General features: G+C 46.1%; 1 protein-coding gene across 5 annotated transcripts in view; it reads left to right on the forward strand.

The window, feature by feature from the left end:
• Window positions 1-24842, forward strand: part of RGS6 (regulator of G protein signaling 6) — a 549755-nt gene that overhangs the window by 479415 nt on the left and 45498 nt on the right. For all 5 annotated transcript variants that reach the window (XM_045901123.3, XM_064571279.1, XM_045901122.2 and 2 more), the window contains 2 exons: window positions 8929-9039; window positions 19456-19581. In XM_045901123.3, the coding sequence (XP_045757079.1) occupies window positions 8929-9039; window positions 19456-19581 (237 nt within the window). The remainder of the gene's footprint in view (window positions 1-8928; window positions 9040-19455; window positions 19582-24842) is intronic.

Consider the following 24842-nt stretch of genomic DNA (forward strand, 5'->3'; position numbering starts at 1 on the left):
GCCCTATCTTCAAAACGGTCACCCTGTAGAGCTTCAACATGAAATGTGGGAGGGACACAATTCAGTCTGTAACACCTCGCAATTCTGCTTGGGTGCCACCCACCCCCAAAGATCTGTGGACATTGTTCCATGTGTGCTGTTATGAGGCAACTGTCTGCAAACTCTTTCCATGCCTCTCTGTTCTCTCTCTGTGCTCTCCCTGTCCTCTCTCAAGTCTTCCTGTAGTCATTGATGTTGACTTTGGACTCAAACAGGACTGCTACCTCCCTCATTGCCTGCTGGCCCATTTCATTGTCTATGTGTGTCTCCAGGAGACTCTGATATCTTGTCTGTGCCCTGCAAGGAAGTGCATGTTCTGGGGGAGATGAAAGCTCTCTGGCTAATGCTACAAAGGGCTGCCTCCATGAACTCCCCTTCACATTTCCATCACCTTCTTCCTTCTTTCAATTCTACTGCTTTGTTGCCAGGCAATAGAACTCCAGCTTGAACCCAGTTCTGCTGAAAGGAACATGTACTCACCCGCAGGCTACAAGGAAGAGCTGCAGAGTTGAGCTCGGGGAAGGCCAGCAATACCCCTAGGCTCAAGAATAGCTGGAGCTGGGGCGCACCTGGGTGGCTCAGTCGGTTGAGTGAATGACTCTTGATCTCGGCTCGGGTCTTGATCTCAGAGTCGCGAGTTCGAGCCCCATGTTGGGCTCCACACTGGGCGTGGAGCCTACTTAAAAAAAAAAAAAAAAAAAGGAGCCAGGGCCCCAAACATTCCCAAGGCTCCTTCTTCACCTCTTGTCCTGTTCCACTTTCCATGTTGGCCTCATCCTCTTTCATCACAGACAGGTGTTAGGAAACAGGACTGCCTCCAGCCCCTGAACTTTGTAACTGCAGTTTCACTACACTTGAAGCTAGAGAAAGAGCATAGCAACCCAGCTTGGGTCAGTAAGGTATCCGTTCCTGGACAGATCAACTGTGGCCGAGAGCAGGGCTTATAAGCACTTGGCAGCCCCTAAAGTAGCCCTGGGTACATGTTGGGGTGAAATTCTCAGGAGATGGGTAGGACTGAGCAAGAACGCAGAGACATCTTCTGGGCTAGTCCACCCATTCTGGAGGGCTTCTCACCACCCAGGATCCCTAGCTGCTTCACTCAGACCCCAAGAGACACAGCACAAGGGTCAACCCAACCCAGTACACTCACTATATTCCTAGATGACATTTCTGTCTCCATCTGTACCTCTTTTCACACCTGAAAAATGGCATTGCGCAGCCCAGATGTAGACCCTTGTACAAGATGCCTTGTACTCTCTCTGCGTGAAGCTTAGGTCTTATCCTAGGCAACCAGCCCTTTGTTCCTTTCCTCTGTATCCCACTTTGGAAGTGTTAGTTCCTAAGTAAGACACCTCCAGCCCAAGGACAAGGTAGGCAGTGCTTGCTTTCACGCCACCCCTTGTGCTGTTTCTGGCCAGTCTCGTGGTGTTGAGATTAGGGGAGAGGAGATCCTCTTCCATCTCTTCCTGGAGTGGGGTATTCTTTCACCTTCTCTCAGTCCTCTGTCACCCTGATTATGGAGTTAACCTTCTCTGCCCCTCTATCTGAGAAGGATCAGCCCCACAAAAGCTAGGAGAGGGGTTAAGGCAACAGACTACTGAGAGCCAAAGCCACTCATAGGAACCTCCAAGAGAAGGCACTTGGCTATCTCCTGTCTTTTCCATGAAGTGATGGCAAACAGGACATGGGTGAGCATAGATTCATGAAAACTGAGTTTATTTGCATAGGTTGTAACAATGACAATGCAATAAAACATGTTGCTGCCATTCTCAAAAAGTCCACGCAGGCCAGGTACAAACCTTTTACCTACCACCACACCCTCCGTTAAGTGACTTCATTCTCCACCTTCTGCACAAATGCCTCTCAAATTACACCCGTGGAAGACAGAATAATAGTCCCTCAAAGATGCCCAGGTCCTAATCCCCAGACTCTGTAAAAGTGTCAGGTTACATGACAAAGGGAGATTACATCTGCCGATGGAATTAAGGTTACTGATCAGTTAACCTAACACAGGGGGATTACCCTGGATTATCCAGGTAGGCCCAGTGTAACCAGGAGAGTCCTTGTTGTAGACAAGGGAGGCAGAAGGGTCCGTGTCAGACTGACACAGTGTGAGCCAGCCTTGGCCAGGCACTGCTGGGTTTGAAGAGGGAAGGGGGCCAGGAGCCAAGGAACATGGGACACCTCTACCAGGGGGAAAAGGCAAGGAAATGGATTCTCCCCTTGAGCCTCCAGAAGGAACACGGTCCTGCTGACACCTTGATTTTAGCCCCACAATGTCCATTTCAGACTTCTGATGCTTAGGACTATAAGATAATACATTTGTCCCTTTTTAAGCCACCACGTAGGTAGCAGTTTGTTATATAGCAGCCGTAAGAAATTAATATACCATCCAATCTCTCTCTTCCTCTTAGAATCTCAAGATCTTCCTTTCTAAAATACCTTTAAAACTTTCCAAGTCTCAGGGCACCTGGGTGGCTCAGTTGGCTAAATATCCAACTCTCGATTTTGGCTCAGGTCATGATCTCAGTGTCATGAGATCGAGCCCTACTTTGGGCTCTTGGCTCAGTGGGGAGTCTGCTTGAGATTCTCTCTCTCCCTTTCCCTCTGCCCATCCCCCTTCCCTCCCTGTCTTAAAAAAAAATTCCAAGTCTCTTGCTTGATCAGAAGGTCCTGGAATAGCCCTGTCTAATTCTGATGATTCAGTCAGTACATCCCACTTCTACCAATAAAATATTTCATGCAAAATGCACATGCCCATACAATTTTTACTGTTTTCTTTACAAAGCCTCTTACCAACTTTATTTATGTAGCTATACTCTAACAAAATAGCTGTACCTCTTCCAATACAGCAAATTTCCCTGCTGACCAAGGCTGCCCATCACTGGTGCTGGGTAACTGATGGGTGATCATCCTGATTTGAGCTCTGTTGCTTCGGTACAGACTGTCGGGCATTTCTGTAGGAAGTTCTTACCCCTCTCTTCACATGTTCTTCCACGCATATCTAGGGTCCCGTCTGAACCCTGTTCTGAGAAGGCACGACGTGGGGTGAAGCCATGGGAACAACTTTAGTCACAATGAATGCAGGTTACATAGTCCTATCTTGCCCTCTTAACTTCAGTGGTTACAAAATCGCTCCTTGGGCTCTCAACCACTTCTCTTGAACCAACATCACCCATTAATCTCACCACCCCTCTCCACCCTCTGAAGGTATCCCCAAATTTCTCTAAAAGAGACCTGGCTGTGAGCCCATGTTTCACTACAGCTTACATCCTCCTAGCTGCTCCCTGGCCCTGTAAGTTTGCTGCCTTGGGCTGGTCAGCACGACAGCTGTCTTCACTGGCAATGAATAACAGGCCACCAACAGGCAGGCTCCCCCAAGTGCTCAACTACTCAGAATTCTCACCCAGCCTCTCATGAGCCTCCCCTGCCTCCTCCCATCCCAGGCACTCCTGCTGGGCTCCATCCAGGAACCTAGGGGTGGCATGGTTGGTCAGACCTGCCTTCGCCAGATGAGGTGTGGCCATGTGGAATAGCTCATAGCCTGTCTCACAGAAATCTGAGGAGGGGTAAGGAAGGCAGGGGAGGAAATTTTGTTTTTCCATCCCTATGTATCACTTGTGGGAAATCCATTTCTGGTTGAAAAAAAATCCCCCATTACTTGAAATTAACTAGTTAGAAGACTCTTCCCCCCCCCCCCTACACACACACCCTTTGCCTTGGGCTCCTCGAGTAGAAGTCTTTGATTGGACACTGGGGCCACCGGAGGCTGAGGTCATTGGAATGGCCAGGGGCAGATGTTCTGGGAGACAAAGGTGTCACTGCTAAGGAGAGCCCCATGGACTACATCCACCATCTTAAATTCTGAGAATTCCGTGGATGCCCAAGTACATCATAATCAGGAAAGCCCCAACACCTCATCATGACTCAGACATATCTCACATGGCTTATTGTCCCTGAAACAGGATTGAGGTTACCAGCTGCTGGTTAGTTTTTGTGCCAATCTGAATAAAGGAGTCAGGTAGTCAAGTGTGCCCTCTCCAGCCTCATGCCTGGATTCTTTCACGTTCCCTGCAGTGGGTTGAATAGTGGCCCTCAAAAGGGTATGTGCAAGTCCTAATCCGAGGGAACTGTGAATGTGACCTTATCTGGGAAAAGAGTCTTTGCAAATGTAAATTAAGGATCTTGAGATGAAATCATCCTGGATTATTCTGGCAGACCCCAAATCCAGTGACAAGTAAGAGAGAGAAGGGAAGAAGGCCCAGATCCAGAGGAGAAGTCATGTGAGGACAGAGGAGGCAGAGATTGGAGTTACACATCCACAAGCCAAGGACTGCCTGGAGTCACCCGAAGCTGGAGGAGGCGAGGAAGGATTCTTCCCCTCAAGTCCCCAGAGGGAGCATAGGCCTGCTGATACCTTGATTTCAGAATTCTAGTTTCCAGAAGTAAGAGAGAGTAGTCTTCTATCATTGTAAGCCACCAAGTTAGTGGTCATTTGTTACAGCAGCCCTAGGAAACTATTATGTGCCTTAATGTGCAACCAGTTTCTTTCAAACAGAATAGAATTATCCCAAGTGGCAAAGGGAGGGCTCCCTGTGAAGCTGTCACAACACCCTTCTTGCCACAGTGCTGCCCCAGAGCCTTAAGATGCCACAAAGCTCTCAGGGATGAAGGCTCATCTGGGCACACTGCCTGCCTGGTACCCCAGCAAGGACAACATGCCTCCACTGCACATGGTGACTGCAATCACATATCTTACGTGTATAGAAGATTTGGAAGATTCTTTTGAAATGCTTTTCCATTTTTTCTCAAATGGTCCTGAGTGCTCAATGAGGCCATTACGTAACATGGAGAACTTAACAAAGATCACTTAAATGGCTCACCCAAGAATGAGAACCAAGGTTTTCCAACTTGGACCAATGCTCCTTCTACACCTCCGCTAGGCAACAGCCCACACTTGGGACAACGAGGAGGCTGTGAGGTGATGGGAAGTCTGCAGTCATGTTTCAAACCGGAAGTATCCTAGGCTCCTTCATTTTGACTGGATGAATAAAACGTGTGTCCTGAGCTCCTCAGAACATCAAAGAATTAGATGTGCTTCTCAAACTTCGCTGTGCATATGAATCACCTGGGGAATCTAGTTAAAATGCAGTTTCTGATTCTTTAGGTCTGGGGTGGGACTTGAGATTCTGCATTTGTTACAAGCTCTCAGGTGATAACTGAGCTGCCTGTTTGTGGACCACAATTTTTGAGTGGCAATGAGATGTAGCTGCTGGCTAATTTCTTCACACTTACAGCAGTAATTAACCATGCTTGCCCTCTAATTCAGTAGTAAGAACTGTGGTTCTGAATTTATCATTTCAGGAGAGATTGATGACACTCAAGTTGGCAGTGCTTAGAGAAAAGTTTTATTATGGATCGATAACCATAAAAATATTCATACCTTTTGGTCCAGTAATTCCACTTATGGGTGTTAATTCTAAATAAATAATCCCAAAAGATGGAAAAACCTATGTGAACAACGGTGTTCTACTACAGCATTATGTATACTAAAAAAATTTAAAATCTAAAAAAAAAAAAAAAAAAATTTAAAATCTGTGTCTATTATAAAGGAAATTATTACATTAATTATAATAAATTCATTCAAGACAAAAGCAACATGTAAGTAAAGGAATAAAAATTATTTGAATGACACGGGCAACAAATTAATGGATTAACCATTTCAACAAAGTTTTCCCAGATTGAGAGTCTATGGAATTAAGGTATAACCATGGGCCCCTGTCTCTGTTGTATTTTTTTAAATTGGGTGGTGAAGACAAGGGTGATATCCTTACAATTCTTATGCCTTTCTGTATTCCTGAAATATTTCAAAATTTAATTAAAAAAAAAAAACAAGATGGCTGGGGACAGAATGAAGAACATTATAACCTACATGTTAAGAGTGTCAGTATTATAACAAAGTGAGCCAGATTGCCCCCCAAAAAATTTGGTCTTGGCTCTTGAAGGTACCAGAGACCATGGAGAGCAAGAATAAAGCATGGAGCTAACCAAGAGGAATGGGTAAAGTCTGTCTCTGGATCTTTGGATCCCTAGATACCTGCCCCACTAGAAAACTATCTCTCCCCAGTTTAAACCACCATAAAAGATGAGCAGTTTATTCTCCAGAGAAACTGAGTCACATCAGTTCAGAATTCAGGCAGCTCTCATCATAAATGGCCAGGTGAAAACAGCAAATTAATTGAAGATCAACATACTGAACAGTGGGATCTTCCATCCCGTCTCTGCCTAGCTCTCAGCCCTCCAGGAGCTAGATGTATATGCCCACAGGCAAGAGCCTAGGAAACTACAACCTGTGGGCCAAGTCTACTCCACTCTACTGCTTTTGCAGATAAAGTTTTATTGGAACCCAGTCACACACATTTATTCGTGAATTATTTATGACTGCTTTTTGCTGCAACAGAAAAGCTGAGTAATTGCAACAGACACCATCTGGCCTATAAAACCTGAAATATTTACTGTGTCTTGCAGAAAACATTTACTTACCTTGCTCTAGAGAAAAATCAATGCCCCCCAAGGAAAACCCCCAAATCCCTCATTTGGAGCTCTAGCGAAAAGTCTGGTGAAGCCCTGTCCACATACACACTGAGTTCTCCAAGCAGGTTTTAGTATTTTACTCTTACACACAAGTGGATGTCCAGAGATTTTCCAGACATTCAAGGGAAACCCCAATGTGATGGAGTATGATGCAAACAAAGAGCAAAAGGGACTTGGAGGAACCAAAAACTATTTAAAAAAAAAACAGAAAATAAAAATATGGAATTAATATCCTCAGAAATATTAGTATCCGCATCACCTGGGTGGCTCAGTCAGTTCAGTGTCCGACCCTTGATTTCGACTCAATCATGATCTCAGGGTCATGGGATTGAACCCCGCCTCGGGCTTCATGTTCAACAAGGAGTCTGCTTGAGATTCTCTCTCTCCCTCTCCCTCTGCTCCTCCCCCTCCACTCGCACTCTCTCTCTGTCTCTAAAATAAATAAATAAATCTTTAAAAAAAAGAAATATTAATATCAGATATCAGAAGATATTTCATCCATACATCAAGAACTAGATCCTATGATAAACAAGAGTGAACTCTGGAAACTTAAGAAAATGATAGCCCAAATTTAAAAAATAATATATAAATAACAAGATGAAAAGGACTGTCAAGCAAAAAGACAAAAAGATGAAAAATGGCAGGGCAAATTTAGAAAATTAGATTACCAATCCAGAATGTTCAATGTTCAACTAGAAAGAATTATAGCAAGAGAAGACCAAGGAAATGAAGGGTATGAAATTAGCAAAGAAATAATACTTACTTCTGGGAAATTTTTTAAATCTCTTGCACCTTATACCCAGCACAGTAAATAAAAACAACCATCAAGGGCCAGGGTGAAATCTCAGAGCACTGCAACAATGAAGAGAAGGCTCTGTCTCTAGAGAGGAAAGACACTAAGCAAAAGAACAAGAATCAAACTGGATCCAGAATCAGACTGGATCAGCAGTAACACTGGATGCCAAAAAGTGCAGTAGAGCATCACCCTCAGAACCCTGAAGGAAGATAATTTTTTCCCTGGGGTTCTGTGTCCAGCACTGTCAGCCAAGTATAAAGATAAAATAAAAATATGTTTAGCCCTGCAAGGACTTGAAATAGTTAGCCTTTATGCATCCTTTCTTAGGAAACGACTCAAGGAGTATTTCAACACAATCAGGGAGTAAAACCAGTAAACGGAGTGAAGTCCAGAAAAGCAAGGTCTCCACACAGAAGTGAAGGACGTCCCAAGAGGGTGATTTTACATCAGGCGTGTAGGGCCAACCATCCAGACTGGAGCGAGAGGACTCAAGACTTTGAAGAGAGGACCTCTGGGAGACGGGGAGACAGAACTGAACAACGATTATGTAATGTGTTTAAGATGTGGAAAAATTATTGCTAGGCATTTTACAGATTTGTTAGAACGTTTGAAGAGGGTAATATGCTACTTAGTGCAGCAGAAGACAATTTGTATCTAGTTTAATAATGTGGACAATAATAAATACTGATTTAACAAAAATTATTACATGTCTCTTAGGAGGATCATGGGAGGAGGTGAGGGGTGGGAAATTTGGGGACCGGTGAAGGGAAAGTTAAATTCTCATCTAAAATTGATAATCAAGAACAACTATAAAAACCAAATTTAGAAATATACAGGTAAGTGCTAAAGGAAACAGAAGAGTAGAAAGTATAAGTCTCTGTGAGAAGGGATAGGAGAAAAAAAAAATCTCTATTTTTTTTTTTTTTGCTAAAATTGCTGTTTCTGTGTGTGTGAAATCATTTAGTACTATTTTATTGTTTTAAAAAGATTATGTGGCCATTTAAATTATAACTGAAAAAAACTAAGTCGCCCTATGGAATAATGCTTATAATGCATTACCTCCTTTTGGTCTATCAGGATTTTAGTCTTTGTAATAAGGAAGTCTCCCAGGTAGGAACACTTGGCTGGCAGCCTGGAGGGCTTCTAGTGTCCTTGGTGTGACCCGGATGCCCTGAGATCCGTAGTCTCTGTGAGAGGATGATACACAAGCAGGTTTGGACCTGTGTATCCGTCAGGCCTGCGCAGCCAGGAAGGGACGCACCAGGGTTCAGGTAAAGAGTAAAGTGGGGAGAAGATATAAAATGCCTACATAACTATGACTGCATAATGCAAAAATGATACATTCGTCATGAGAAGGAAACAGTTGGATTTGTCCCAGAATTGGGAGTAAAGGTGTTTTTTCTCTTTAACTTAGAATTATATAAAGACAGAATGTTTGTGTAAAAGAGAATACAAGTTTTTACAGGAAATCAGTGGCGTTCTTTGCTTCCCTCCCGCAGCTTAATTGCTTACACGGAACAGTATGTGGAATATGATCCTTTGGTCACGCCGGCTGAGCCCTCCAATCCCTGGATCAGCGACGATATCACTTTATGGGACATAGAGATGAGGTAAAAACAACAACAACAAAAAAGTTTTAATGTTTGAGAAGGAAAGAAATGTGAGGAAGAAAATCATGAGATAGTGAGATTACATTATTTCCTGTTTTAATTTGACTATTTTTATCACTAGAACAGAAACCCCTCAAATTACCTCCTAAGTCCTGCCCACACATGGTTCTACCTCCCTATAGCTTCGCTTTGTACATGGATCCTCAGTGGCTTCCTCTGACCTCTCTGTGACCCTTGGATATCATGATAATGGGGACAGTCCTTCACATTTCCTAGTTCTTTTTTTTTAAGATTTTATTCATTTATTTTGAGAGAGAAGAGTGAGGGGGGTACAGAGGCAGAGGGAGAGAATCAGACTTCCTGCTGAGCGCAGAGCCTGACAGATGCGGGGCTTGATCCCACGACCCTGAGGACCCCAGCCTCAACCAAGAGTTGAGCGCTCAATCGACAGCCACCCAGGTGCCCCCCAGTTTCCTAGTTCTGATTGCTGGAGGGAAAAAAATCTGTCAGCCAATTTGTTTGTATATAACAGCAGCAGGAAGAATAGTAAGAGCGAGCACGGACTCAGCACCCGCCACATGGGGTCTTGCCTGGAGTCCCCACAACAGGTAAACAGTAATGTCATCATTGAACAGATGAGGAAACTGAGGCACAGAGGAGTTAATGAACTTGCTCAAGGTCACACAGCAAGTGGGTAGCAGAATTAGGGTCAGAACCCAGACAGCAGGCTCCAGAGCTGTGGTTTTCATCACTCTGCTCTTGGGGAGTGACTGCAAGTAACTCTTTGCCTGTGAGGGAAGGTAGTGCGTTCATTGACTAGCCCAGGAGCCAAATCCCAGAGAGCCTTGGACCAGAGTCACAGTCACCGAGGGAAGCGCACAGACACATCTGGTGTGGTGTGCCTTTGCACCCTCTGCCCCTCGGCTAGAAGACTTTTTATTTCATTTTTCATTTCTTTCTCTCTCCCTCATTCGCTTTCACTCTTGCTCTTTTTCTGGTTACTTATCCGGAAATGAAAAAAACCTTATAAAAGGTAATAAAAGTCTGGGGCGCCTGGGTGGTTCAGTCAGTTAAGCGTCTGCCTTCGGCTCAGGTCCTGATCCCAGGGTCCTGGGATCGAGCCCCGCATCGGGCTCCCTGCTCTGCGGGAAGCCTGCTTCTCCCTCTCCCCTCTCCCCCACTTGTTCTCCTGCATGCTCTCTCTCTCAAATAAATAAATTGAATCTTAAAAAAAATAAAATTCAAAATCTTTTTAAAAAGTAATGAAAGTCTTTTGTGACTTTTATATTTTGCTTATTATAAAAAATTCAAACTAGTCAGATGTACATAACAAAGAAAAGTCTCTCTCCCCGCCATCCAATCTCACTTTCCAGAAAGAATCTTTGTTTATAGTCTAATGCTGTGGTTCCCAAACTGAGCCAGGGCACCCTGGACCACTGCAGGGAATTCACAGGGTCACCCCGGGCTATTCTGTATCCTTGAGGGAAACACCGTGACGTCTGACATGTGTCCGATACTGCATAAAGTACTAGCTTAACATACTTCACCGTTTTCAGCATTTCATATGACATTCTTTTCTTTGCAAATCTGGGTTTTCAGGGCAGTTGCTATGATAAAATGCAAGTACTGTGCAAAAATCAAAATGGAACAGAAAATGAGCGTGTTGGGGTCCAGTTTGATTCCAAAGTTTGAGAAGATGTACAGCGCTCAACAGGCCCACATTGTAGTTATTTAAGAATGAAGTAAACATTGTTTTTTCTTTCAATTTATAGGTACTTTGTAGCTAGTAAGTTTTTAGGACATAGATATTTATTAAGTCCTTTGGACTTGACTATTTAAAAAACAAAGCCGTTATGTGGTTTTTTTGGCCCAGGGCCACCATGAAAAAGTTGCTAACACACTAAGGGTGCCATGAACTCAAGGAGTTTAGATTCTTATGGGTATACAGTATCATATTCTTCTGCATAAATGGATTCATTATCTATACATTGTCCCATAATTTTTTAATTAATATATCATGAGAACACATATAAATCCCCCTTATCTTTTTCAGTAACTACACAGTGTCCCCTTGCATGAGTGTAGTATAATGTATTTAATCAGTCCCCAGGTCATAAACATTAAGGTTATATCCTTTTTTTTTTTTTTGCTAGTATAAACAATGATGCAAAGAACATCCTTATACACAAGTCCAATTATTATTTTAGGATAAACTTCCAGGAGTGGAATTGCTAGGACTGGCGTGTTTATTTTGATTTTAGTTCATATGGCCAGATTCCTCTTAAGCAAAATAATATCATTTTTTTCATGCCCACAGCTTAAAAGTGTACATTTCCCCACATTCCTCACCAACTCAAGCATTATCCTCAGCCATTGTCAATCTTTGTCATCTTTGCATGTGTGATAAGTTAAAGTAAAAATCTCATTTTTTTTCCACTTCTTTGTTGAAAGACTTGAGAATCTTTTCTCATGGTTGACATTCATTTTTCTCTTGTGACTTGACTGTTTTGTGTTCTTCACCCACTTTTCTAGTGGTGTATTTTGCTTTGGACTTTGGGATAGAAAACAGTTACATTTACTTGGATTATAGATTTTATCTTTTCCTGATATTTCATGTTTTCCCAATCTCGTTCTTCTTGTTTCTTTTCCTCTTCCCTGATTTTTGCTTTATTAATCAAGTTTTGTATTAGCTTTCCTTACTCTAGTTTCTATGCTAATCATATTTACTATTGTTTTAATTTTTAATCAATGGCATCAATTCATGCAAATAATAATAAATTATGTAAAATAAAAAATAGAAATTTCCCTTTGCCTCCTCCAAATCCCATTCTTCTTGATAGGTATATTAACCTGATATATTTTAAACCAACATTTTGAGACTTAATATTTCTCCTTCAACATTAAAAGAAAAATAGTTTGTAGATGAGTATCTTCTTTCTAATAGTTCTAACGTGCCCTACATCATCCCTTCTAATCTGATCCAAGAATTTAAATCTTTCCTTAACTCAAGGGATTTCTCTCTCTCTCTCTTTCTCTCTTTTTAATCATAATACTCTTTTTTCTGTTTTATCCTCTCTTCTCAAGAAATCCTCTCATAGAAACTCTGAGCCTCTGGGATGCAGCAGCCGTATCTCTTTATCTTTTTCTCTTTTATAATTCCCATCTCTTAGTCTTTTTATGTTATATTCAAGGATAGAATTCCTTGAATTACTCTTCAGAGCTCCCGGCTTGGTGTTCAGTAATGTCTATTCTGTGATTGTATACTTCATGAGTTTTTCTTTTCCTACTGAGTTTTGAGAGGGCCTATTGACAATCGTGCTTTTCATTTCCAAGAATTCTTACTATTTCTTGGACTCCTTTTTCTTAGTAGCCTCCTCTATCTTTTTGACATTTATCCTCTTAAATCCCCCTGAGGGTGTGATACAGGTTTGGTTTGGTTTTGTTTTCATACTTCCCCTCTATTTCTGACATAGTCTGTTTCATTGGGGGTCATTTATCACAGAATCAATCACTGTGACTAATCACCGTTTAGAGCAGATCAGTCCGTCTTTTCATATACCCAGCAATTTGAGGGACTGCTGGTTTTCATAAGTGAAGCTCTTGGCTGTCAACTCCGGCCATACATTAGAACCACCTGGAGAGTTTATTAAAAAACAAACAACAACAACAAAAACAATGCCCAGTCCCCTCCCTAGGACAATTAAATCAGAATTTTTGGCAGTGGGGCATTGGTTTGTCTGTTTGTCTGTTTGTTTGTTTTTCATCTGTCCAAGTGATTCTAAAGGGCAGCCCTGATCCAGACGGACTGGATTGTAGCTGATGAGGATTCCCTCAGTAACTGGTCGGCAGGGGGAGGGGGGGGGACGGCGGGCGGGGTGGGGTCTATGGTTTTCAAAACACCGGGTACATCAGAATTACCTGGGTTGCTCATTAAGAAAACAGATGCCTCAGGGTGGTTCTGGGTGTCTGTATTTCTGGCAAGTGTTCTAGGTGGTTCTGCGGCACAGCAGTTTGAGAAGTCCTTGTGTGGTTCACAGAGTCCCCACCGTCCACCCCAATGCAGGCTCTCCTCTGAGCCGTCCACATGGCTGTAAGGTTTCACCTGAGAATGTTTTGGGGGGCCATAGGTCAGTCAGCAGGGTCCCTCTGGGTCCTGGCCATGTGACTCAAGAGCAGACTGAAAGACTGGGTCCCCTCTCAGAGCAGGACAGGTGGTAGAGCTCCACAGTCCCTTAAGCCGGGTGCTCTGCTCTATCTCAGATCCTGACGGGGTTTCTGAAGTTCTTCAGTTTCCTCTCCACAGTGCTTGCAATAAGTCCACTCTTCTCCCTTCTGCTGAGGGGCCTTAGGGAGCCTGATTAGACTGCAGAAACCAATGAAAAGTAGGGAAAAGGCCAGAATGTCTTTAGAAGTTTCTCTGCTTTGCTGAGATGCTTTTCCCCTCTCTATTGGCTGTTCACCCCGAGATTACAGAGGCACTACTCCCTGGTTTTATTACCCATATTAGCAGCTGGCCAGAAAACACCCCCCATTTGCTCAGGAGACCCTCTCTGCCATAGGCAACCTCTGGTCCATATTTGTTTTTGTTTTTGTTTTTTAATCTGGTACATATTTCTGAGTTTCTTCCATATGTCCCCGTCCAATGCCCACCAACTGCCTCTACTTCCGGTCCTGCTGCTCAGAGCTTGGGGTTTTCCCAGGCCTCTGTTGGGGACCCAGCTAATTTCTTTTCAGATGGCCCCAGAGACATAGGTGGTTCTCAATCAGTTGATACCAGTTCAGTCCATCTGCTTTATACGTTCCCCAAATTCCTCAAAGTTTATCATCTGCTGATAACAAATTTCTTTGCCTCTACATACTACCTATTTGTTTGTTTTCTTTGTAACTTTATTTTACTGAACTCCAGACTCTTGCGTGTTGCCTCTTCCTGGCCTGCTTCCTCAGAACCTCTCCTGGCTGGTTTCCCTTCTCCTTCAAGTCTCACTCAGCATTGGTGACCCTTCCTCAGAAAGGTCTGCTTGATCACTCACTCTCTAGTGGTCACCCCATCCATCCAGCTATTCTTTATCACATCCTCCCCCTGGTTCTCTTTCTAGTTAGGACTTAAAATAGGACTTAAACAGGACTATGCCTGACACATAGTAGGCATTCAAAAAGTATAGATTGGATGGAGGCTAGATGAAGGAGTGACTATTTCAAATATGTATTGAGAACTTACTATGTGCTGCATTCCAAACAAAAAAAGGTCTCTCAAGATGCAAATGTAGCAAGGTGTATAAAACATGCTATCCTATCTCCCAGCCCCGGGATTCCTTCTCATTTGGCAAAGGACATGGATAAGTCACTTAGGCACAAAAATCAGTCTCAGAGGGCAGGGGTGCTGGCAGAGACTCAAACAAGGGGAAGGACTTGTGACATAAGAAGACGAGAAGAACGTACTTTTTGTTTCCGAGAGGTGAGACCTAAGCGCAGTGAGAGGCAAGGGAGAGCAGAGTGACAGGAGAGACCAGGAAGAGCCCTAGTACTGCAGCCCAAAACAAATATGGAAGAGCCCTAGCCCAAGGACTTTGCAAAAGCAAGAATGTCAAGTATGTGATTTTTTAAATGTTTGCTGCTGGGTGGTGCAATATGTACCCCCTTCTCAAGACCTTTGAATCTCAGTAAAGCCTTCCACCCCTCAAACACCTGATAGGAAGAAGAATTGGGGTGAAGATGGGTGGAGGTTTGTGGGAGGCTTGTGGCAGAGTGGAGGCAGCAGGTAAGAAAGCAGGACTCCCCTCGGGAACTCATGTTAGTCTGAGATGGGCTTTGATTTCTATGGCTCCAGGCCGACTCATGACGATGTCCAGAGCAGGGGCCTCACACACAATGTCTGAATTCTACAGAGTTCATCATACTGTCTCTGCCATGTGGAGGTTACAGAGGGCCCAGTGGAAGATAGCAGCGGGACTTAACAGGATAACTGGCAAGATGATACGGGATATAGCATAAATAATAGAAAATTGTGTTTTCATCCTTTCTCCTTCTCAGATAAACTATTAGATCTAGAAATCCAAGGATGAGAAATCATCTGTTCAGAGAGCAATATAAGGCTACCCTTTTAAGGATGGGCAAACTACATCTCAAGTCTATCCGATGAAAATTCTGAGAAATAAAGCTTAAAGAAAAGGGTGATAGCCAGGGCTTACCGTGGAGGAAAAATCAGCCAAAAGTTGCCAGGTTGCAGGTGGAGAGAACTGTGTAGTCTAAACACCACCCTGAGAGTGTCTCAGGGAGGTCTCTGGGAAGTACTCCTGGCCGTGCCATTAACCAGATAGTGGGTCTAACAAAAACGTGGCACTGCCATAATTGTGGTTCATAAATTGCTCCCTCCATAATTTGCTCTGATTCGGGTTTAGCTTTCTTTCTCCGCTGGACATCAGGTGCATGAGCCAAGAGCCGCAAGGAGCCTGGTTTATCCTATTTGGCCGTAGGTATCCACAACCAGCCACCCTGACCTGCTGAGAGGCAGCAACTGTCCCCAGACTGCCTATGCCCAGCAAGTCTGATAGAACTATTAGTCCAGCATATTAGTCAAGCTCCTTCCCTGTGGTGGTCAGTCTCCAAATATGGCCCCATCTGTGCCTTCCCTCTTTGTTCACATGGGCTACTTCTTACATCAGGAGGGGACACCTCCCTACCTTTTCACCTGGGCTGGCTGTGGTACCTAATTTGACCAATAGAGTGTGGCAGAACTAACATTCTGAGAACAGGTCATAAAGCAGCTCTATGTCTTCTACCTCAGTCATTTAAAAACATTTGCTCCTGAAATATTCCATCTTGGAACCCACTGACCATGCTTTGAGAATCCCAGGCCATTGATGAGGCCATGTCATCAACAGTCCCAGCTGAGCTCCTGGCAAACAACCAGGATCAGTTGCCATGTGAGGAGTCATCTTGGGTGTGCAGCCCAGTTGAGCTGTCCGATGATCCCACCCCCAGCTTCTGGCTACAACTACTTGAGACCCCACATGATAACCACCCAGCTGAGTCCAGTCAACCCAGGGGACAGTGACAAAGAATAATAAATCACCATTTTAAGCCAAAGTTTGGGGATGATTTGTTACATAGCAATACATACCCAGACCACTCCCCATCAGAGTAGGCAGGACCCTCAGGCTGTTCTTGGGGCATCAAATAAAATTGCCATTGTTCCTTTAATAGCCTTGACCCTAAAATGGCATCTTTGGATATTTCCTGTTTAAGGAATTGTCCCTTGTTTCATAATTTTTCTCACGACTCAAAAGTCTTTTTTTTTTTTTTTAGATTTTAATTATTTCTTTGACAGAGAGATAGGGAGAACACACAAGTGGGCAGAGCAGCAGGCGGGGGGGTGCGGGGAGAAGCAGGCTCTCTGCTGAGGAGGGAGCCCGATGCGGGGCTCGATCCCAGGACCCCGGATCATGACCTGAGCTGAAGGCAGCCACTTAACTGACTGAGCCACCCAGGCACCCCTCAAAAGTCTTGTCAAGATGAATTATGTCTTTCTCCAAATCTTAGTTTGGGCATCAAATGTGGGAAATGTAGTAGAAGACAAGGTCATGGGAAAAAAAGAAAAGGCTTTAGAGACAGACACACCCAGGTACCAATTCCAGACTGGCTTTTACCAACTGTGTGGCTTTGGGCAATCTGACCTGTCTTGAGCTCTGGACATCGGAATACAAATCTCCACCTTGCTGGCTTATATTGAGATCCAAAGGGACCACTGTAAGGAAAGCCCCTGGCACCATGCCTACCACTATACTAGCCCTGCAGAAATGAATGTTTTATAGATGGTTGCTTCCTCTGAATCTCTCTTTCTTATTCTCAATGTATGAGATTTCTACCATGCTCTTAGGTTGGGAGATCAGCTGGAATGAAAGATGGACTCCCTTGGAGAGCCACCTGTCTATGCTCTTGTTGGTTTGGGCTGCCCAGTGGGGTATAGGAATTTGGTAAGAATCAGTGGACACAGAAGACAAATTTGAGTAGAGAAAAGGCATCCAGCTAGCAATTAGAAAGTCCTGTCAGGATAAGGACATATCACCCCATCACTATACACATTTTCTTATTGATTTCCTCTTAGTGTTGAACACTTGCTGTGTGAAAACGCTAAGGTGAATACAAAGATGCATGAGACATGGTCTCTGCCCTCAAAGAGCTGACAAGATAGCTGGAGAGACAGTGACATACCCTTGGAAGGCTAAACGATGGTGCAAACTGTAAGCAAACATAGTCATATGGAAGCATTTCTATGCAGTGGTTGAAAACAAAGGGGCTATGAGTTCCATGAGTTGTTTGTTTCAGTTAGGCCACGGTGAAGTTATTGTACCAGTCACCTGGTGATGGTGCAGGTCCAGGCCACAGCATGACCCTGGCAGAAAGATCCTGCCATTCTCTGGGACTTACATTTGCTGCTATCCTCAACCCCAGGAAGACTTCTCCATACACAACACTTTCCGTCCCCTGGAAAGCTATCAAGTGTGATGGGTGCTGTGGCTTGCACTTGAGAGAATCCAGGATCTGTCCTTCTGTCTTGTTGTAAAAGGCCCAGTCTGGAACTTTGGGAGAGATCTTTCACAGAAGTCCCCAGGTTTGACCTGATGGACTTGGTCTTCCACGGTGACCCTGCTGGGCTAAGAGGTGCCGAGTTGTGCACAAGATTCTCCCAAGCCCCAAGCACACAATCTCAGAATTAGAAGATCCTGCTGCTGCTGGTTATGCCTTGCAGTGCAAAAATAGAAGGGTTGGGTTTGAATCACTTAAATCCAGAGCTGTGCCTTCCAGTACAGTAGCCAGAGCTACATGGGGCCACCTCAGCATCAACTTTCATTTTTATTTTTATTTTTTTTTTAAGATTTTTTGTTTTTTGACAGAGAGAGACACAGCGAGAGAGGGAACACAAGCAGGGGGAGTGGGAGAGGGAGAAGCAGGCTCCCCGCTGAGCAGGGATCCCCATGCGGAGCTCGATCCCAGGACCCTGGAATCATGACCGGAGCTGAAGGCAGAAACTTTACGACTGAGCCACCCAGGCGCCCCAACTTTCATGATTTAAAATGAAATAAAATTTAAAAATCAGTTCGTCAGTCACACTAGCCATATTTCAAGTGGTCAAGAGCTACACGGGTCTAGAGGCTTCCATATAGAGGGAAAAGATACAGAATACTCATATCATAGCAGAAAGTTCTATTGGGCAACACTCAGCTGGAGCTCTTTGTTTTTCCAAACCTTTGAACACATACACCCTCTTCTCCCTTCTCACTGAGTGTAATTTTCTAAGATAACTATTGAGAATATATCAACTCCATGATTTTATTCACTTAATGCCTATTAGAGATAAGAAATATGTGTCAGTTTCTTAAAAAGAGGGAAAGTAAGATCGCCAGACCCATGCTCCTCAAAGTTTAAGGAGCACTTAACTCACCCAGGGATCTCATTGTGCTGTGGATTCTGATTCCCCATGTCTGACATGGAGCCTAAGAGTCCACCGCTGGTCCCCAGACCACTCCTTGCATATGACGGTTATGGCGTGTGGCTTGTGACCTAGGACCCTGTTGCTACTTAAAGGGTCAGGCGAATAAATACACAAGTGAACTGCAAATGGAAAGACAGAGCTGAAGGAACTAGTCTCATCTTCCCACAGCGGAAGAATAAGACCAACCCTGCTTTGGTCTGAGGAGGGTCACATGGGTGTGGGACAGCACAGCCTGGCCAAGGGCTGCACTCTGGAGCCACATTTGTCTGGACTCGTCTTGACTCCATCACTTCCTAGTGTGTCTCTGGGCAAATGATCACTAGGCCTCAGTTTCCCTATGTGTAAAATGGGGCCAATACTAGTACATTTTTTTTACAGAACAGTTGTGAAGACCCAGTGAGTCAGCAGAGTTAAGATGCTCGGAACAATGGCCAGAGCATCGGATACGCTGACTAGGTGGTTGTTCAGTGGACACAACATTCTGCCTCTAAGCAAGTGTTAGGGTTCATCCTGGATGAGCTGATGCATTTCTGACCACTCGTATGTCACTTGGATCTAAATAAGACGAGAAGTGGTAGAGTTGAGGGTTGGGCTATTAACGGACAGGCAGGGTCCAGGGAAGCCAAATAAATAGGGTCGTTGCATTTCCTGTAGACGGCAGCCATTTGGCAGGTCTCCTGGTGACCTTCACCTAAACGTGGCCCCTTTGAAATGCCTTCTCTAAAGAGACGTTTTACTGTTGGCTGAGGTTGTGCCGAGTCTGCATGTGGAGTTTGTGCAGGTTTTACCAAATCCATCACTTAAATTTGAGACATTGCCCTTTGGCGTGGGGCAGCAAAATAGATTTGAGTTGTTGGAGGGAATAGGACACCGGTTTTTGCCTAGCATTGATCATTTTCTTAAACCTTTTTCTCCCCCAAAAGCAAAGAACCCAGCCAGCAGCGAGTCAAGAGATGGGGCTTCTCTTTCGACGAGGTATTGAAGGACCAGGTGGGGCGGGACCAGTTCCGGAGATTCCTGGAGTCCGAGTTCAGCTCAGAAAACCTCAGGTAACTCTCTCAAAGGTTGCAGCCATGTGCAGAGGGTGTATGAGGAGATGTGCATATTCAACCTCCCATTCCACCCTCCCCCCCTTTCTCAATAAAAACGTGATGGTGCAGATTCATATCCCCACTAATCTGGCTAAGGCAGAAGTGGAGAAGGACAAACTTGATGTGCAGCTCAGGCATCCCCATGTGGGCACTTCCCCAGATCAGCATTTTCTGTTCTGTAGGTCCAGATGACATTTGTTCAAGTTGTTGGAAACACGTCTCCCATGATAAGTAAATGATCAAATGGGTCTGATGACACCTTGCATTAACTGAAACCAGGAACCATGGAGCTGCAGAGTGGAAAGGCAGCTCAGAGACTGTCTCCTTCAAAACTTCTCAGTCGGGGGTCCCAAATACTTGACAAGCTAACCAGAGAAAAAGAGGGATCCCTGAGCTCATTTTAGAATTTCAAAAAGCCAAAGGATATACATTTCAATACCTGGAGACATATCTGTAAAAACTAATTAAAACATGCTTTTCCTTTTGGGGGGATTCTATCAACCCTGTGTTGCTGTGGTCACCTGCTGCCAATGAGAACACATGGCTGTCGCTGTTGGTCTCCAGCTAATCAAGATGAGGGGAGATGTAGTGATGTATTAATAATTACTGTTCAATAGGAGGAAAAAGCAAAACTTTCAAAACATGAGGTCCATTGAGAGAGGGGGGAAAGGGAGAGCATTCAGTGGGAGAGGGTCCATTGTCATGAAAAGTTGGGAAACTTGTGGTTTATTCAGGGTTCCGTTGTATTAGAATGGACACAGAGACCTAATGGGTCTGAGCCCCCTGAATGATCTGAGCAAACCAGTGACTTCTCAGATGTAAAGCTCAGGATTTTTTCTTGGCACCAGGTTCTTTTTTTGCGTGCTGGGTTAATTCCCATCTTCCAGTGGTATTTTTTTCAGAAAGGGTGGTTTTATTCATTTTCTAAATGTTTTTTAACTTTAAAAAGTCAGGGCATAGACTGTGGGCAAAGGACTGTCCACTCCGGTGTTAATGTGCAAAGACCATGTAATTTATTTGACAGTAGAGACCATATCAGTCCCATACATCAATCAAGCACTAGTTATCACACACCTAGGCTGCATCAAGCCCTGCAAGAGTCTGCTGAGGGAGGCAAACAAGTCAAGATGCATGATCTTTGCCTACCATGATCTTGTAGGTCCTTGAGGAAAAAAACACAAGAAACTATTAAATCGTTACATGAATATAAATGAGTATAAACTCTAAGAACTGTTTTGGAAATGTTGTTTTTTTTTTTCTCTTCTTTTTTTTTTTAAGATTTTATTTATTTTTTTGACAGAGAGAGACACAGCGAGAGAGGGAACACAAGCAGGGGGAGTGGGAGAGAGAGAAGCAGGCTTCCCACCGAGCAGGGAGCTGGGAAGGGACCCTGGGATCATGACCTGAGCCGAAGGCAGACGCTTAACCGACTGAGCCACCCAGGCGCCCCTGGAAATGTTTTTAAAAGGGAGGGTTGAATGTAAGCCAGAGCAGGCAAATCATAAGCTGGTTTTGAAGAATACACAGGATACAGATAGACAAACGAGAAGGAGGGAGAGTATTCTAAGCGAGAAGACCCTATGAGCGAAGGTGTGGCAGTGGGGCTCTCCCACATCACACAGCCTCCGGGGGACGTGTAGATGCCAGTTAACGATATGTGTCGATGCCTTTCCAGGCAACCAGGAGCTTACTGTACAACAGATAAGGCTGCATATCTGATGCCAGGTCAGGACACAAGAGTTCTTTCCTGAGGCGGAGCCATTGTTCTGAACACGCCTCCCAGCTTTGCTTTGATTCCGAGTCAAGCATCTGTAACAGAAGGCTTGCGGTTCAGACCAGCCTCCGGGGCTGTGCGTGGACGAGGCGGGTCCTGACCAGGAAGCCACGCCCTCTGTGAGCCACGCCCTCTGTGGCCGGCAGGATGCTCTCAGGCTCACCCCAGGACCCACATGGAGCTCGGTCCCCGTGAGCCGCCCGTGGGAGTCTTTCCCATTTCTCCTTCTCATTCTGTCCCCTGCGGGCCCCCCCAAAATAAAGTGACATAGAGGCCTCCTTTACCTGACTGTTTCTCAGCCCATGCGTGGCCTTATGACCCTCTGCCACCTGCACCGTTACAGTGACTTTGAAAAACCACCACGGGGCCCCGGTCATTTTGAGGGTCATTTTGAGCGGGAGCATCGCTGGCTCAGCACCTCCGTGCCCAGTCTGGGCGCAGCCGGAGTCACACATCGGTTCAGACTAGCGTAACGAACACACATTACCCTTAAGGCCAGGGGGGCAGGGAGGAGTACGTCCTTGGCGGGGCTTCAGCACCTCATCCTGCCATTACCTCCTGTGCCTCGGCCAGCTCCTTCATCCTGTGGCGGGGGGCTGCACTTGGGTGAAAGGGTGGGGGAACACCTGTGAGTGGGCCAGTGACTCATCTACACCCCCAGCAGGAATGCATAAATCCACACTTGAAGAGGGACCCCCTCTGATCCATGACAGGAGAGAGGATAAAGAAACTAGAACAGCCGGAGATAAAAAGTACAGCCCAAGAGCTTATAAAATCCTCTCTGGAGGCCCAAGTTCCACTTTTATGATATTCAGCATAATTGGACATGTAGGGGGACATGTTTGGTTTGACATCACACAACTCCTTAGGACTCGTCAGTCATCCATAACCATGTGGTTCCTCCCCTCCCCTTTGCATTCACTCCTCCAGCCACAGAGAGTGGCTTAGCAGCCCCCATGACCCAGGGCCCAAGGACTCAGCTGAGCAGGGCAGCCGTGGGCGCCCTGCCGATGCGCCTCCACCACGTCCCGTGAATGGCGCCCGCTGGAGCTGTAGAAGCAGCATAACCCAGGGATCCTGCCCGTCTGTTGCCTTCGCCGCGCTAGGGATCATCTCTTCTCCCCAGGACAGACCAACAGCCCCGGCAACTGGCATCAGGGGTTGGGAGAAAAAAGAGACCAACCAGAACTCAACTGGATCCACTGCAAAGGGCATCTCCATTTCATCTTCCCATACGCCCTCGCATCTCTCTAGCAAAAGGAGTACTTAGATTGTAACCCTTTAGCACAGCCCAGTTAAGTAGCCAAGTGGTTGAACCTGTACCTAGAGCTTCAGAGAGCAGCACAGAGGAGCCCCCAAGACACACAGAAATCACTTTCACAACAGCAAAGCGTCACCCTGGATCCTTTAAGGAAAGACGTCTATGATAATACAATGTAAGTTCAAGTCCCCTTTCATGGTGAGGTCATGGAGGGAGGGGCGTCAGCTTCAGGGCCCGGAGAGGGCATGGCCAGTGCATGTTGCTGCAGCCGGCACAGCATGGGAACCTGCGCTCTCTGTGGCACCCTGAGCTGGGGCACCCCGTTCACACGCGCGGGGCCCCTGAGACAGCTGTTTGCTGGGGGCCTGCACAAGGCACGCGGGCTGTCATCCATAAGGCGAGAAGCAGGAGCGTCAAGTGCATTATCTGACTTCGTCCTCCCTTCTCTGTGCGTTTTCCCAGAATGGTGACAGGAGTCCCTCGTCCACATTTGCCCCCTCCCCATCGCCCCTATGCCCACCTTGGTCCCTCCCCGCACAATGGTCTCTGCTGCCCGGCAGGGCATGAGTTAAAACTCAAAACCCACAGCAAAGAGCGTTGTCCGTACATTTTTTATGAGCTGTAACGTCTCCTGAGAGAACGTGGTTGTTCTTCTAACCTGCAGATTGATTATCCCAGTTCCACACAGTGTCAGCTGAAGGGAGAAGCAATTAAAGAGCGCACGGGGGAGTTGCCAGGTTTGCCTGGAGAGCTCCCGGCTCCGAGAGTTGCCCCCGGTCCTGGGAGGACCTGGGAAGGTTCACGAGGCCCCGGGGGGACTCCCCACTAACCAAACACATGATTAATCGGAACAGAGGTGGCTCGCGCGTCACCGTGACAATCTGTGGCACTTCAGCCACTGCCCCCGAAAGGAGCATACCTCAGCGGCCGCCGTGGGGCTGGGGCTTGTGGCCGCCGTGGGCCCCGGACGATTTTCACCCCACCAGGGACCCGGTCAAGTTGCCTCTGTCCTTCCTGAGTCTCTGCTGACCAGCAGAGGGCACAGAAAGCCTTCCTTCAGCATCGAGTTTGCTTTTTCTCTGGGAATGAACTAAAAGCTAGATTTTTCTCAGCCATGAAAATCTTAGTTTATGAAAAAAGTAGGGAAACTAAGAACTGCGGGGCTGCCCAGAACCCCTGGCAAGGGGGAGAGGGCCCAGGGCTGCGCAGTGTTCCTGCGTCCAGCCTGCCTCGAGGAGAAAATCCCACTCCTCGTCCGCACCACAGTCCTGGGGACAAACGAGGCCATCAGGACTACCCCCTCCCCTCCGGGGTCCCCCCAACACGGCTGCTGCTGGGCCCTGGGGCGTCAGAGGCCCCCCCGCCGCTTCCCCGCCCAGGCCAGTGCCGGCCTGCGTTCCTGAGCCATCCCCACGCATCGCATGCTGGCGCACGGGCTGCCTCCCCACGCTCTGAGGACTCCAGCGAAGCAGCACAGATGGTCTCCCTGATACCGGCAAGTCCTTGTGGCCTGCCAGTCACGACAGCCCTTCTGCGGCAAGCCACGGAGGCTTAGTGCAGAATGGGCGTCGTACCTGCAGGGCTTTCCATAAGGCAGAAGCTGCCCCAGCCTCCCTGGGCCAGCACCCGCCCTGGGTGTGTGGCAGGGAGGTGCGCGGGCCCCCAGCGAGGGGAGTGTGGCCGGGACACCGGGGCTGGGGGTGGGGGGGGGGGTCGGGGGGGCCTCGGAACTCAGCGCTCCCGCCTCAGGCCTGTGGGCTCACAGATGGCAAACGCGAACCAGAGCCTGTTCTGAATTTCAAATTGACACAAAAGTTCTTCGAAGCCGGTGATGGTAAACACATATGGGATGTCAGGATGCTGTTGTGACAGCATTTTTGCTGTTACCTGAGAAGGATAAGGCAGGTCACCTCCGAGGCAGACAGAAGGCTGAGAGGGTCCCTGCGAGGGCAGGGAGGAAAGACGGCCGCCTAAGGCATGTCATCTCCTCCTCCGCTTCTAACCGGCCTGTGGTTTCTCCTCGTCCTTTTATTTTTCAAAAGTCTTGGTTTGTGGCAAAGGGAGCCTTTTTAACTTTTATGTAAAAGTTTGTTACATTTGATTCTGAAATCTCCTTTACATCCACTTTAGACCTTCTCTATACCCAGCTGAGTGAGGTGCATGACTGTGGCTCCCAAATCATTC

Source organism: Mirounga angustirostris, unplaced genomic scaffold (genome assembly GCF_029215605.1).
Source record: "Mirounga angustirostris isolate CCGP_5_RB_7025 unplaced genomic scaffold, mMirAng1.0.hap1 SCAF_9, whole genome shotgun sequence".
In the NCBI taxonomy this organism is placed as follows: domain Eukaryota; kingdom Metazoa; phylum Chordata; class Mammalia; order Carnivora; family Phocidae; genus Mirounga; species Mirounga angustirostris.